The sequence below is a fragment of the Trichosurus vulpecula genome, chromosome 1, assembly GCF_011100635.1.
Source record: "Trichosurus vulpecula isolate mTriVul1 chromosome 1, mTriVul1.pri, whole genome shotgun sequence".
NCBI lineage: Eukaryota > Metazoa > Chordata > Mammalia > Diprotodontia > Phalangeridae > Trichosurus > Trichosurus vulpecula.
Genome location: NC_050573.1, coordinates 114,858,512 through 114,870,602, shown reverse-complemented (window position 1 = coordinate 114,870,602; position 12,091 = coordinate 114,858,512). Strand labels below are relative to the sequence as shown.

Here is a 12,091-nt window from a genome sequence, read left to right as displayed (position 1 = left end):
GATTGGGAATCATAGAGCTGAAAGATCTCTTTCAGCTCTAGTCTAACTCCTTTATTTTACAGAGGAAACTGATGTCCAGAACAGGAAAGTGATTTACCCAGGATCACACAGTTTTTGTTGTTTTTTTTTTATTTTTTTGAATAGTCAGTACTAGAATACCCGTCTTCTACCCCATGCCCAATCCATTTCTTTATTGGGGAGCCTGAAGAGCTTGGGATGTTTTTGTAAATATACTAACAGAATATCCTCCACAATACAACTATTAATTTTAATGTATATGTATATTATATATTAGAGTATATATTACATACATATATATTTTAAAAGACTGAATTTGTATTCAAATAATCTGGCAGATTATTTGTTGGTCTTTAACAAGCTTTCAGATAATCCATCTGAATGGATCTGTGAAATGTTGAAATGTCTTTCCAAATCCATCTCTTTTGAATTGTTTCTTCTGTTTATAACTCACCATTAGAAACTAAATGTTTCCAAAGATTTTCTGAGGTCCTTTTTTTGTACAGTAGATAATATATTGTAAATATATAGATATATAGATATAGATATATGTGTGTGTATAAATATGTAAATAAAAGTGCATATATAATAAAAGTATGTGTATATGTATATACATATATGCATACATATGTACGCACATACATATAATATACTCTCCTTCAGTTCTCTAGACTTTGCTTATGATAGGTTCGTGTGTCTTTTTTCGTGGGGAAGGCAAGGCAATTGGGTTTAAGTGACTTGCCCAAGGTCACGCAGCTAGTATGTCAAGTGTCTGAGGTCAGATTTGAACTCAGGTCCTCCTGACTCTAGGGCCAGTGCTCTACTCACTGCGCCACCTAGCTGCCTCAACTTTGCTTATGATAAGTTACACGTTAAATACAATAGAGATTTAGATATAGAAGGGAACTCAAATCAAAGGTCACCTAGTTCAACCTGTCCTTATTTTACAATTGAAGTCATCAGTAAATGGCAGAGCTGAGATTTGAACCCAGGTCTGTAGACTCCAAAGCTAAGATTCTTTCCACTATGCTAATGTTGCCCATATTCAAGGATAAGCTTAACTAAGTTTGGAGGCCAAGATGGCTGCACTGAGTCATCAAAGAGCTTTGATGTGCAACGGTGGAAAGAATATATCCTCATCCATGAAATCGTGGATCATTGACAAAGCAAATAGAGATGTGCTTTGGATACCTTGAGTGCCTTTTCTTCCATAACTAAAAATGCTGACCACTCTCTCCGTGTTGTCAGCTCTTATTTAAATCCCTTTTCTTGTAGGGTAGAGGCCTGGGCTTTCTGACACTTGATCTCCTATCAGGTCCTCACATTATACAACTCCAGAGAAAATGAAGCAATAAACGATCTGGCCTGTTCAGATTAATGAAAATGATTAAAAATCCGAAGGGCACTATGTCAGGGAAGCTTTCCGTGGTTTCTCTGCATAGAGGAATGACCTTTATCATTGCTTAACATTGATGTAATGAGCACTTAATATTTTCCAAGTGCTCTGCAGTCACTTTTTATTAGCTCTTCCCTACCGCAGCCCATGAATTAGGTCGGCTTTATTTTTTCCCCATTTTACAATATGGAAACCAAGCAGACAGAAATGCAGTAGCCTTTTCTGTGTCATGAAGTACATCAGCAGGAAAGCTGGGATGTTATTCCAGGGGCCATCTTTATTAATACTTAAGTATTTATACTTTCCCTGTAGCAAAGGTCCTGTGGTGGATTCTGGCATTGACCTTACTTGGTAGGGAGGGGCAAGCCAGCATCAGGACACATTCTACCATTGAGGTTTTTGTCTTTACAGGAACGTCAGAGCCATCTCATAGCAAACAGAAAAGACCTAATCTTTCCTCCACGTGATGGCCCTTCAAATACTTAATAGCTGTCTTAAAATATTTGAAGGGCTGTCATCTTGATGAAGGCATAATCTTTTTGGTCCCAGAGCAGGAGAAATAATGGTTTTTTAAAAGGCTAATGCAAGCTTGATAGCAAGAAAAGTTTCCTGATAATTGGAATTGTCCAAAAGTATGATGGCTTACCTAGAGAGATACTAGGCTCCTTCTCTTTGGAGGTTTTCTTTTTTCTTTTCTCTTTTATATCTTTTAAATTTTATCTTTAATTTATGGAATAAAACAAGTATTTCCATAACATAGTACAATAAAAAAGATGATTGTACATGAAACTACAAATACACTATGCACAACTTGTTATTCCTTTCAAATAAACAACAAAATTATGGAAATTTCTTTTTTTTTCTTCCTCTTCTCCAACCCTAGAGATGGCTAACATTAGACACAAATAGGCAGAAATATATATGTGCATATGTATGTGTATATATGTATGTATATATATTTATATATGTATATACACACTATGCATATGTATGTGTATATATGTATATGTGTATGTATGTATATTTATGCATGTATGTGTGTATATGTGTGTATATACATGAACACACATGTGTATATGTATATGCCTATATACACACATATATGTGTGTTTATGTATATGTATGTATGTAAAATTGTTCTAGACATAATTCTATTTATCAGTTCTTCCTCTAGCTGCAGATAGCATCTTTCTTCATATGTCTTTTGTAGTTGCTTTAGGTATTTATAATAGACAAAATACTTAATCACTCAATTTATTCTTAAAACAATATTGCTGTTATTATATATAGTACTCTCTTGGTTCTGCTCATCTCACTCTTCTTTATTTCGTGCAAGTCTTTCCATGTTTTTCTAAGATCATTGAGCTCAGGGTGGTCAAAAACCCCTTTCAAATAGTTCTTTAAGGGTAATACTCTGTTTGGATTTCAGAAGGGGGCAGACAGTGTTCACACCAGATGTTGCCAAAAAATAGAGACCCTGAACTACATACCACCTAACTAGTACAATGCACCTAAAGTAAGCACTTAACTGTTACCCTCACAAACATATACACTGTATTTTGTTCAGTCATTTTTCAGTTGTCTCTGACTCTTTGTGACCACATCTGGGGTTTTATTGGCAAGGATACTGGAGTGATTTGCCATTTTGTTCTCCAGCTCATTTTACAGATGACAAAACTGAGGCAAACTGGATTAAGTAGCTTGCCCAAGGTCACACATCTAGTAAATGTCTGAGGCCATATTTGAACTCAGGAAGATGAGTCTTCTTGGCTCTAAGTTTGGCATTCTATCCATTGTGGCACCTAGCTGCTATGAATGTAAGAAGCATTTATTTGATTGAATTGAGGTGAATTTATTTGAATTGACTGCAGAGGTCATGTTTTATTGTTCAAAGTCATTAAGTTAAGGTTGGAAAGCACATTAGAAATAATATAGTCTAATTTATTGTTTTATAGATGAACTGCCTGAGGGACATAGAGGCAAAGGGACTTGTTTAGAGGTCACAAAGGTTGTAAGTGACAGAGCCAGATCCTCTTATTCTTAATTCAGGGCTCTTTCTACTGTACCATTCTTCTCCCTTGCAGGGTCTTGTGCATAGTACTCAAAAAAGATTTGTTGAATACATGAATGAATGAATGAGGAAGTGAATGAGTAAATGAATCAATGAACATTATTATAGGCCAGAGAAATTGAGATGTGAGAGCAGGAAGGCAGAAGTGTCAATCCCTCTTCCACTCTGACACTGCCTATAGTCAATATTTTAAAGGAGGGAGAGTCCTAAGGGATTCTTGTGCTATACCTATGTGGTATGTATGGGAAGTCTGGCAACCTGAGTAGCTTTCTCTGTGTCTTTATTTTTCCGTATACTTTAATACATTCTCTAGAGAACTCGTGTGCTATAAGTTGCTTAGGTTCTTAAGTACAGAATAAGCTAAAGGGTTAAGCAGCAATAACTCTGTGTCACAAGGTCACCCACAACTGCATCCTTGACAATGCCTTCTGAGTTTTCCCTATTATCCTTAGCATTACCACTGTCATAAGATCCCCTTACTGGGTGGCTTAGGACCATTACAGTAATGGAGATAGTGGTGGAAATGATGATAAGCTCTAAATTCTGTGGGATTCTTACCTGTGGGTTGGCTATAGAATATTACTTCTAACTGCCCCATTTTGGGAGCCCTGAATCCTACATCCAGAAGGGAGACAATAGCCTGATGATTTGACAGATAGAAAAATTAAGTTCTTCCCTCAGCAATATCCTGACCTGCTACAGTCAGCTCAAGTCAGATATAATCACTGAAACTGTCCCATCTCTCTGCTTCATCATCTATACAGGAAGGATAATGGCCTCTTGGGAATGATGTGATTCTAAATCCCTTTCCAAGTGGAAATTGCTATGTGAGAACTAAGCAGATCTGGCAGTGTATGTGGCAGCCTGGTCAAGTCTCACAGCATGCTGAGGAAGCAGCCAGATTATCTAGAAACATTTCCATTACGTTAGAAAATATTACATGCATTCAGCCTGATGGTGGAAAGAACAGTAGAATAAAAATCTGGAGCCCTGGCTTCTAGTTTAGGCTCTACATCAAATGTGGGACTCTACGCAAACTACTTCATCTGTCCAGATCTGTTTGCTCCCTTATAAAGGGAATGGTTTGGACTAAGTGATCTTTCAGGTCCCCATAGCCTTAAAGCTCTTTTACTTTATTGTTCTTTTCCTCATTATGTTCAATTTTGTTAAATAGTAATATTAGTTTACATTTTCTGAGCACACAACATTGAAGGATGGCAAGATAATATCCCACTGGCAAAGGAAGATTATGCATGTATTTAAAATTAGCATTGGATACTTTATTTAGAAAAAATGGAAAATTGATTTGAATCTTATAAAAATAAATCACAGGATTTTTTTCAAAATATGAGCTGTGTCTTCTTTCTTTCCTCCCTTCTTCCCTTTCTTTCTTTCTTCCTTCCTTTCTTTCTTTCTTTCTTTCTTTCTTTCTTTCTTTCTTTCTTCCTTCCTTCCTTCCTCTCTCTTCTTTCCTTCCTTTCTTCCTTCCTTTCTTTCTTTTTTTTCTTCCTTTCTATCTTCCTTCCTTCCATTCTTTCTTGCTTTCTCTTGTTCTGCACTTATGATTCTTTGGATATAGGGAATTTCTGGAGAGGCAACTCCCTCTACCAATGCAGAGTGGTGACTGTTCTGTCCCTTTTCTTTGAGAATTGCCTGGAGCACTAAGAAGTTAAGTGATTTATCCAGGGTCCCACACTCAATATGTGTCCAAGTCAGGACTCAAACTTAAATATTTTTGATTCTAAGGCCCAGTTTCTATTTACATTGCCTCTTGTATGATCCGATTCATAGTAATCATCAAATAATAATAATAACTAACATTTATAAAGTACTTACTGTGTGCCAGGCACTGAGCTAAATGCTTTGTAATTATCTCATTTTATATCTAAAACAGTTCTGGGAGGTAGGTGCTATTATTACACTCATTTTGCAGATGAGGAAGCTAAGGCAGGCAAAGGTTAAGTGACTTCCCCAGAGTCACATAGCTAGTAATTGTTTAATAAGGCCAGATTTGAACTCATTCTAGGCCCAGTGCTATATTCGTTGTACCTCCCACCTAGTTGCCCTCATTGATATAAATAGTTAAGTGAAGAAGTGATTTTGACATGGTGTAATAACATGAATACTGTAATCAACAGGCAGGAGACCTGGATTCAAATCATAGTTCTGAAAGTTGCTGGTTGTGTGACCTGATCAAATCAGTTAAATTCTCTGAACTTGTTTGCTTACGTATAAAATACAAATTAATATACTATGTATCTGACAATGATATTTAAATAAAGTGCTTTTTAAATCTATATAAATGTGAGTTTGTAACCAACCATCAATCTCATTTGGATCATGAAATCTTCTCTGCTTGGACCCTAGATCATTTGAGATTCAGGCTACATTTCCTAAAGAGACTCTGCTCACAGTACGCATATACGACCATGACATGATTGGGTCAGATGACCTTATTGGAGAGACCAAAATTGACCTGGAGAACCGCTTCTACAGTAAGCACCGAGCAATCTGTGGCTTACAGAGCCAGTATGAGATGTAAGTATTTTCCCCTCTCCCATTCCCCACCCTCAACCCCACACCTTAGGTCTTTTACATGCCTTTGACGCTCTGAGTTTTGCTCATGAAATGATTCAATTTTTGGAAAAATCCAGCTAACTAAGGAGCCATGATATTGACTTCTCAAACAGAACTTGGATCAGTAGTGTTGAATCAATGAATTCTGTTCCCTTGAAGTTGAATGAAGGTTATGATTTGGAGTGGGAATGGTACTCAGCTTTGTCTCAGCACCATGGACAGGGTCTGTGAAACCCTTAGGTAAACTTCCCCTTAGTAAGCTAATGGCTGGCAGTCAGCAACACCAATGATGATGGTTGTGGTAAGAACTCTCCTGGATTTATTTGGACAGAGAATGAAGTGTGAGAGAGTTGTTGTTGGGGAGGAATAACTATCCATGTCCCCTCTCTTGTCTTTTCTTTCTGCTCTGCCACCCAACCCAGAGTTTCATATACTATGTGGTTGCTCTAGCAGCAAGTGAACTAGGTTAGCTCCTTCTAAAAACAGGGGTTTCAACTGCCTTAGGTAGAAAGAAGCTTAGCTTGAGGGGATGTGGAAGTTGGAACTTCATCTTAGTTACCGCTACTTCTGTGGAAAATGTTTTCCTGTTCAGTTGATTGTTTGCTGAGGTGACTATGGAGGTAGAATTTTATAACCTTTTGTGTTTGAAATTGTTCCTCTTAATCCTGTAAAGTGGGGCTTTTTTCCTCCACAAGTGCTGATTTCATTTTAAGCCTCGAATTTGCTTTTGGATTGGCCTATAATAACAATTATGCAGTGACAGATACCAGGTCTTCCACTTTGTTCAGGTAATTACCTTTCTAGCCCCTTCTCACTGCTACTAACAAGCACAATACCAGGTCTATAAACAAACAAACAGAAAACATTCACTGATACACCTGTATCTAAAATATCACAAAATTCCCTCCCTAGATATCAAAGCTCCATGGTCAAATTTTGGGTAAAAATCCTCTCTTCCCATCTTTCTATTCTCTAACTCAAGAAAGCTAGTTAAATTCCAGGCAAATACCAAAGGGATAAAAATTTTTCTCCTAAGTTTCATTAGTGATTTATAAGTATTTGCAAGAAATTGAGAGTCCTACTCAAAGAATCATAACCAATTTTTCTCCACTTCCATGGAAGGAACAAGGTGGAGAAAGCGTATGTGACAAAATAGAAATGTGAGGTTATATGTGATGATGATAATATAAATAAAACTCAACCAATAATATGTCAAGAAAGAAGTACTGAATAGATGTCTGAACATGTGAATGTGTTTACAGAAAGAGGTCGGGGAGGGTGATAGCCATTCCAGATAAGGTCTTTGACACTAGAAACTACAGGAAACTTATCATTAAAGAACTCAGACTATTGATCCATGTAGATTATTTAAAAAAGAAGTAGAAACAGCAACATATTCCTAAAGATTTGAGAGTCTAACAAATACCCAGCCAGAATTATACATCAGAAGATTACATCTTTCATAGACTAGCAGACAATGAGTTCCCCTATAACTACACAAACAGATCTCAAAAGATTCTTGAAAATTCAATGCACAAACTATATTTATACCACATCACAGAAAGAACTGTTGCCCAGAATAGGCTGGATATTTAAGAACATTTTAATAGATATCACTATGCCAAATGCTTCTAACGTTCAAGGTACATGAAATGAGAAAGCTTTCAAAATATAGATACCTGGTGGAAAAAAATATGGGATCATAATCCAATCCCCTAATTTTCCAGAGGAGGAAAGTAGGCCTAAGGAGGTTAATACCCAAGGTGATACAAGTCATAAGTGACAAGGGTGGGGTTGAAACTTGGGCCCTCTGACTCCAGAGCCCAGTACTTTTCCCACTGTACTATGAAAATACAAACCACATGGGAACAAAATCAGGTAAATATCATCCTTATTGTTCTGTCTGCTATTGGACTTGGCCCAAAGATGTTTTCATTGAGCTAACAAGATAAGCTTATATCCTATTGGATTTATTCAGTTAGAAATTCAGTTATTTTGTCCACTTGGCAATAATCTGCACAAAAGTCAATATTAAAGAATAATATTGGGACAGCAACTCATACCTGGACCATTTCTTGCCACTCAAAAGCTGAGAACAAGATGATGATGATAATAACATAATATGTGTAAAGTGCTCTGTAATCCTTAAAATTCTATATAAATGTCAGCTCTTGCTATTATGAAATATTAAGAAGAGATCGAGATGAACTGTAAATTGTTCTCAGTTTCCTAACAGAGTTGCTAAATAGCATAGTGGTTTGACCAGGGAGTTGATACATTTCCACTTCTCTAAAGTTTTGTTAAAACAAGAGAAATTCTCATTTGATTGGGAGGACTTGCCCACAATCACGCTTGAAGTTTGGAGTGAGGTAAGGATGGTTTGAAAGAGCTCTCAAGGACCCTTCTATCTCTGTTCAGAGTAGAAAAACTACTGTGCCTCTTTCAAAACTATAATATAGTCTATTTATTTTTTTCCCTTTCAACTTAAGTTCTGATGTAGCCTGGGGTATTTTTTTAGCATGAAACCTCTTTAATAGAAAACAGTATAATGGAGCAAAGGCATTTGATCTCTGCTCTGAACACCATTTTCTATTTAAAAAATCTAATTGTTAGTTGACTGTTAGATGCAAACCAACCCGTTAATATCCAGCAATGATGGGAAAGGAGTTATGAGACTTGAAAGCTAGTTGCCAGGGAAGCCATTACTTAAAAATGAACCTGATGGAGTTTTTAATTCAAACCGTTGGCAACATTTTGCTTCTCTCTATTAGACCATGAGAAAAATAATAATAAAATGAGAAGGGCAAATGAATATTTTCCCCTGAACAGCAGGCAGCTAAAAGGCTATCCTGGAAGGGGAAAAAAGTCAAATCAGAAAATATCTGCATTGACTTTGACACTAAGTTGATCCAATGCCCCAAGTCAAGCCAGAATTGTGCATACACATAACCCAAGGGTTTTTTATGTTATACTATTAAGGAAAAATACAAAATCAAGGAAACTGAAACCTATAAAGATGGCAAATAGCACAGACTCTATGAGTAACTGCAGTAGTTCCAACAGGTCATAATCAGAGGGATGCTTGGTCTCACTTTTCCCCTCCCTTTTCTTCTCACTTGCAGAGAAGGTTACAATGCCTGGAGGGACACATCCAAACCCACAGAAATACTCACCAAACTCTGCAAAGACAATAAGCTGATTGGGCCTTTCTTTCGATCTGGGGAGATCCAGGTTGGAAACCAGGTCTTCTCTGGGAAGACAGTCTTCACTGAGGAGGGCACTGGTAACTATTTTACAATGTGTTCTGCTTATGTTATTTATTCTTCCTTTGAAGCACTTAGGGAAATTCAAGATTGGGGGGAAGGGCTGCCATTTTAACACCACGAATGGGACTGAGGTAGAATATTGTCAGAGATGTCCATGACTCCAGTGCCTTGTATAATGCCTGGCTTATAGCACATGCTTTATCGATGCTTGTTGGATTTGCCTTACATAGAGTATCAAATGAGAGGTGTCAAGGCAGTTAGGTCTTGGAGTCAGGAAGCCCTGGGTTTGAATCCTGCCCTGTATGACCCTAGGCAGATTGCATAATCTCTTTCAGCCTCAGTTTTCTCATATATAAAATGAGAATTTTAACAGCATCTGCTTCAAAGGGTTGTTGTGAAGACAAATGAGATAACATATGTAAGGCACTTTGCAAACTTTAAAGATAAATACTTTGTCATTGAGTCATGTCCAACTCTCCACAACCCTATTTGTGGTTTTCTTGGCAAAGATACTGAAGTGGTTTTCCATTCTTCTTCTCTCACAGACAAGGCTGAGGCAAACAGGGTTAAGTGACTTGCCCAGGGTCACATAGTAAGTGTCTGAGGCCAGATTTGAACTCAGATCCTCCTGTCTCCATAGTTGGTGATCCATCCATTGCTCTACCTAGCTGCCCTAAAGACATTGCAAATGCTAGCAATTATTACATGGTGGGTGATTCCCAGGGCTCCAAGAAGTACTCTTTGCTCCAGAATATATGTCTTCCCCATGTACTTACTGATATTTGGAATTCTTTTCACTTTCACTGGAGGAAAAGCCTGTAATTCCTTAATTCAGGATAGGTCTTAAGACACAAATATCCCCAACTCCTAAGTTCACAGTAATTTAAACACATGCTGAGGCATAAATGATGATTATTAGGACCTTTCGCTAAAAATCCCCTTCTATGATTCATCTCCTATCGAGGCAACCCTGGGGACTTAGAGGCCAAGACAGAGGGCATAGCTCTACACAGCTGGTAGGCAGGTCCTTCTATGCTAGAAAGACTTTGAGTACAGAACCAGAGGTGGGCCATACGTCTGTTGTCTGAGGATCAGCCTAGTTATGTTTGAAGAGATTCATTAATAGCTTAGGGGCACAATGGAATGAATGTTTTGGCCACAATCAGAAACACCACTAGACATTTTTATGCATGAGGCAGGTGGGGGTTGGAGATGAATTCACCTAGAGTACTGTTGTCCAAGAGAGGAAGCAAGCTCTGGCACACCATGATGCAGCTGCTTTGGAAATTGTTTAAGAAGGAAAAAAAGACATGATGCCAGACTAGGGAAGAATTCACTTGAGGTAGGATAATAACAGGGGTACAGGAGAGATTTCTGTTTTTAAATAATCATTTTTGATCTATAAGGACCAAGCTTATTTGTTCCCAAGAGTTGTTAGCACCCTCTTAATTTTAGTTCCTCTTAGGCAAAGCCCCAGTTGCCCTATCCTAGTTAAAATTCTGGTCATAGCAACTCTTAAAAGACTGCTAAATTTAAGGAGGGGCACGAGCATGGGTTGTGATATTTGCATCTGTTGAGGCAGTAATCACACCAGTGAAATCATAGCGCTCGGAAATATTAAATATTAGGTCCTTTTCCTGAGATCAGACTTAGTCAGGAAAGGGCCCTAAGAATCTGAATGATGAAGGAAGAGAGGACACCATGAAAATGGAAGATAGGGGGAGGCACACTCCTACCATCAGTTTCCTAATACACAGACTAACTGGCTCAGGGGTTGGGTCCCCTGTCCTTCTGGGTTCTACTTTCACTTGAGTTCACAAAAGAAGATCCAGATTCAGATAGGCTAGGCACAGATCTGGTCACCCTTTTCCCCTCTACCACCTGGGATTGGTGTTTTCAACATGAAGCAACACTTTCCCCTTATTCAAGATCCCAAGGAGAGCCCTACTTTCTCCTCAGTTCTCAAGCATCCAAATGGTCTTATTCAAAATCACTCAAGGTTGTCAAAAATCCCTGTCAGTCCAGTCCTGCCTAAGATACAGACCATGTTTCTGGCCATTCTTGGTCATGCAAACCTTCAGTCCCACACCATTTGGAAAACAGCCAAGCTCTTCTCTGCTCTTCTTCTTTTCCTATCCCCACTTTTTCCTTTTTCTCTTCTATTCTCAATTCAATAGGCATTTGCTAAGTGTCTGCTATGGGCCAGATACTATGCTTGGTGCTGGGGATATAAGACAAAAACAAAACAATCCCTACCCTCAAGGAGCTTACATTCTTTTCAGGGGAAACTACATATTACATTTTAAAAAATTAAATACAAAATATATCCAATATAATTTCAAGGGCTGATGGTACAGATCTTATATAAAGGAGAGCTTGTTAACAGTAGAATGGGGTTACAGAAGGCATAGTACAAAGGTAGAACAAGGTGATAGAGGTTCATGGGAAGGAGAAATATGTGGATGGACAAAAGGGAGTGAGGAGTGGAGACTAGGCAGAGGAGCTTTGGCATAGACCCCAAGGGTCTATTATATGATCCACGCCATAGCAATGGTTGTATCAATTTGATTCTTTCTCTGAAAAAAAGGAGAAGGGAAAAGAGCTATATGTGCTGCAGAAGGGCAAGTGACAAATCATTGTCCTGTCTGATGATCAAAGCAGGAATTTATATAGTTCCCAGGACCTGACACATTATATATGGCTACCCTCTAATTATTAGCAAGGTCAGCTCTACCATAGAGCTCATTGTAGTACTGAGAAGTT

The 12,091-nt window shown here is 38.0% G+C and overlaps 1 protein-coding gene across 1 annotated transcript in view; it reads left to right on the top strand.

The window, feature by feature from the left end:
* FER1L6 (fer-1 like family member 6) overlaps positions 1-12,091 on the top strand; it is a 205,173-nt gene that overhangs the window by 149,463 nt on the left and 43,619 nt on the right. Inside the window, exons 32-33 of the mRNA XM_036739631.1 lie at positions 5,853-6,023; positions 9,185-9,345. Of these exons, the coding sequence (XP_036595526.1) occupies positions 5,853-6,023; positions 9,185-9,345 (332 nt within the window). The remainder of the gene's footprint in view (positions 1-5,852; positions 6,024-9,184; positions 9,346-12,091) is intronic.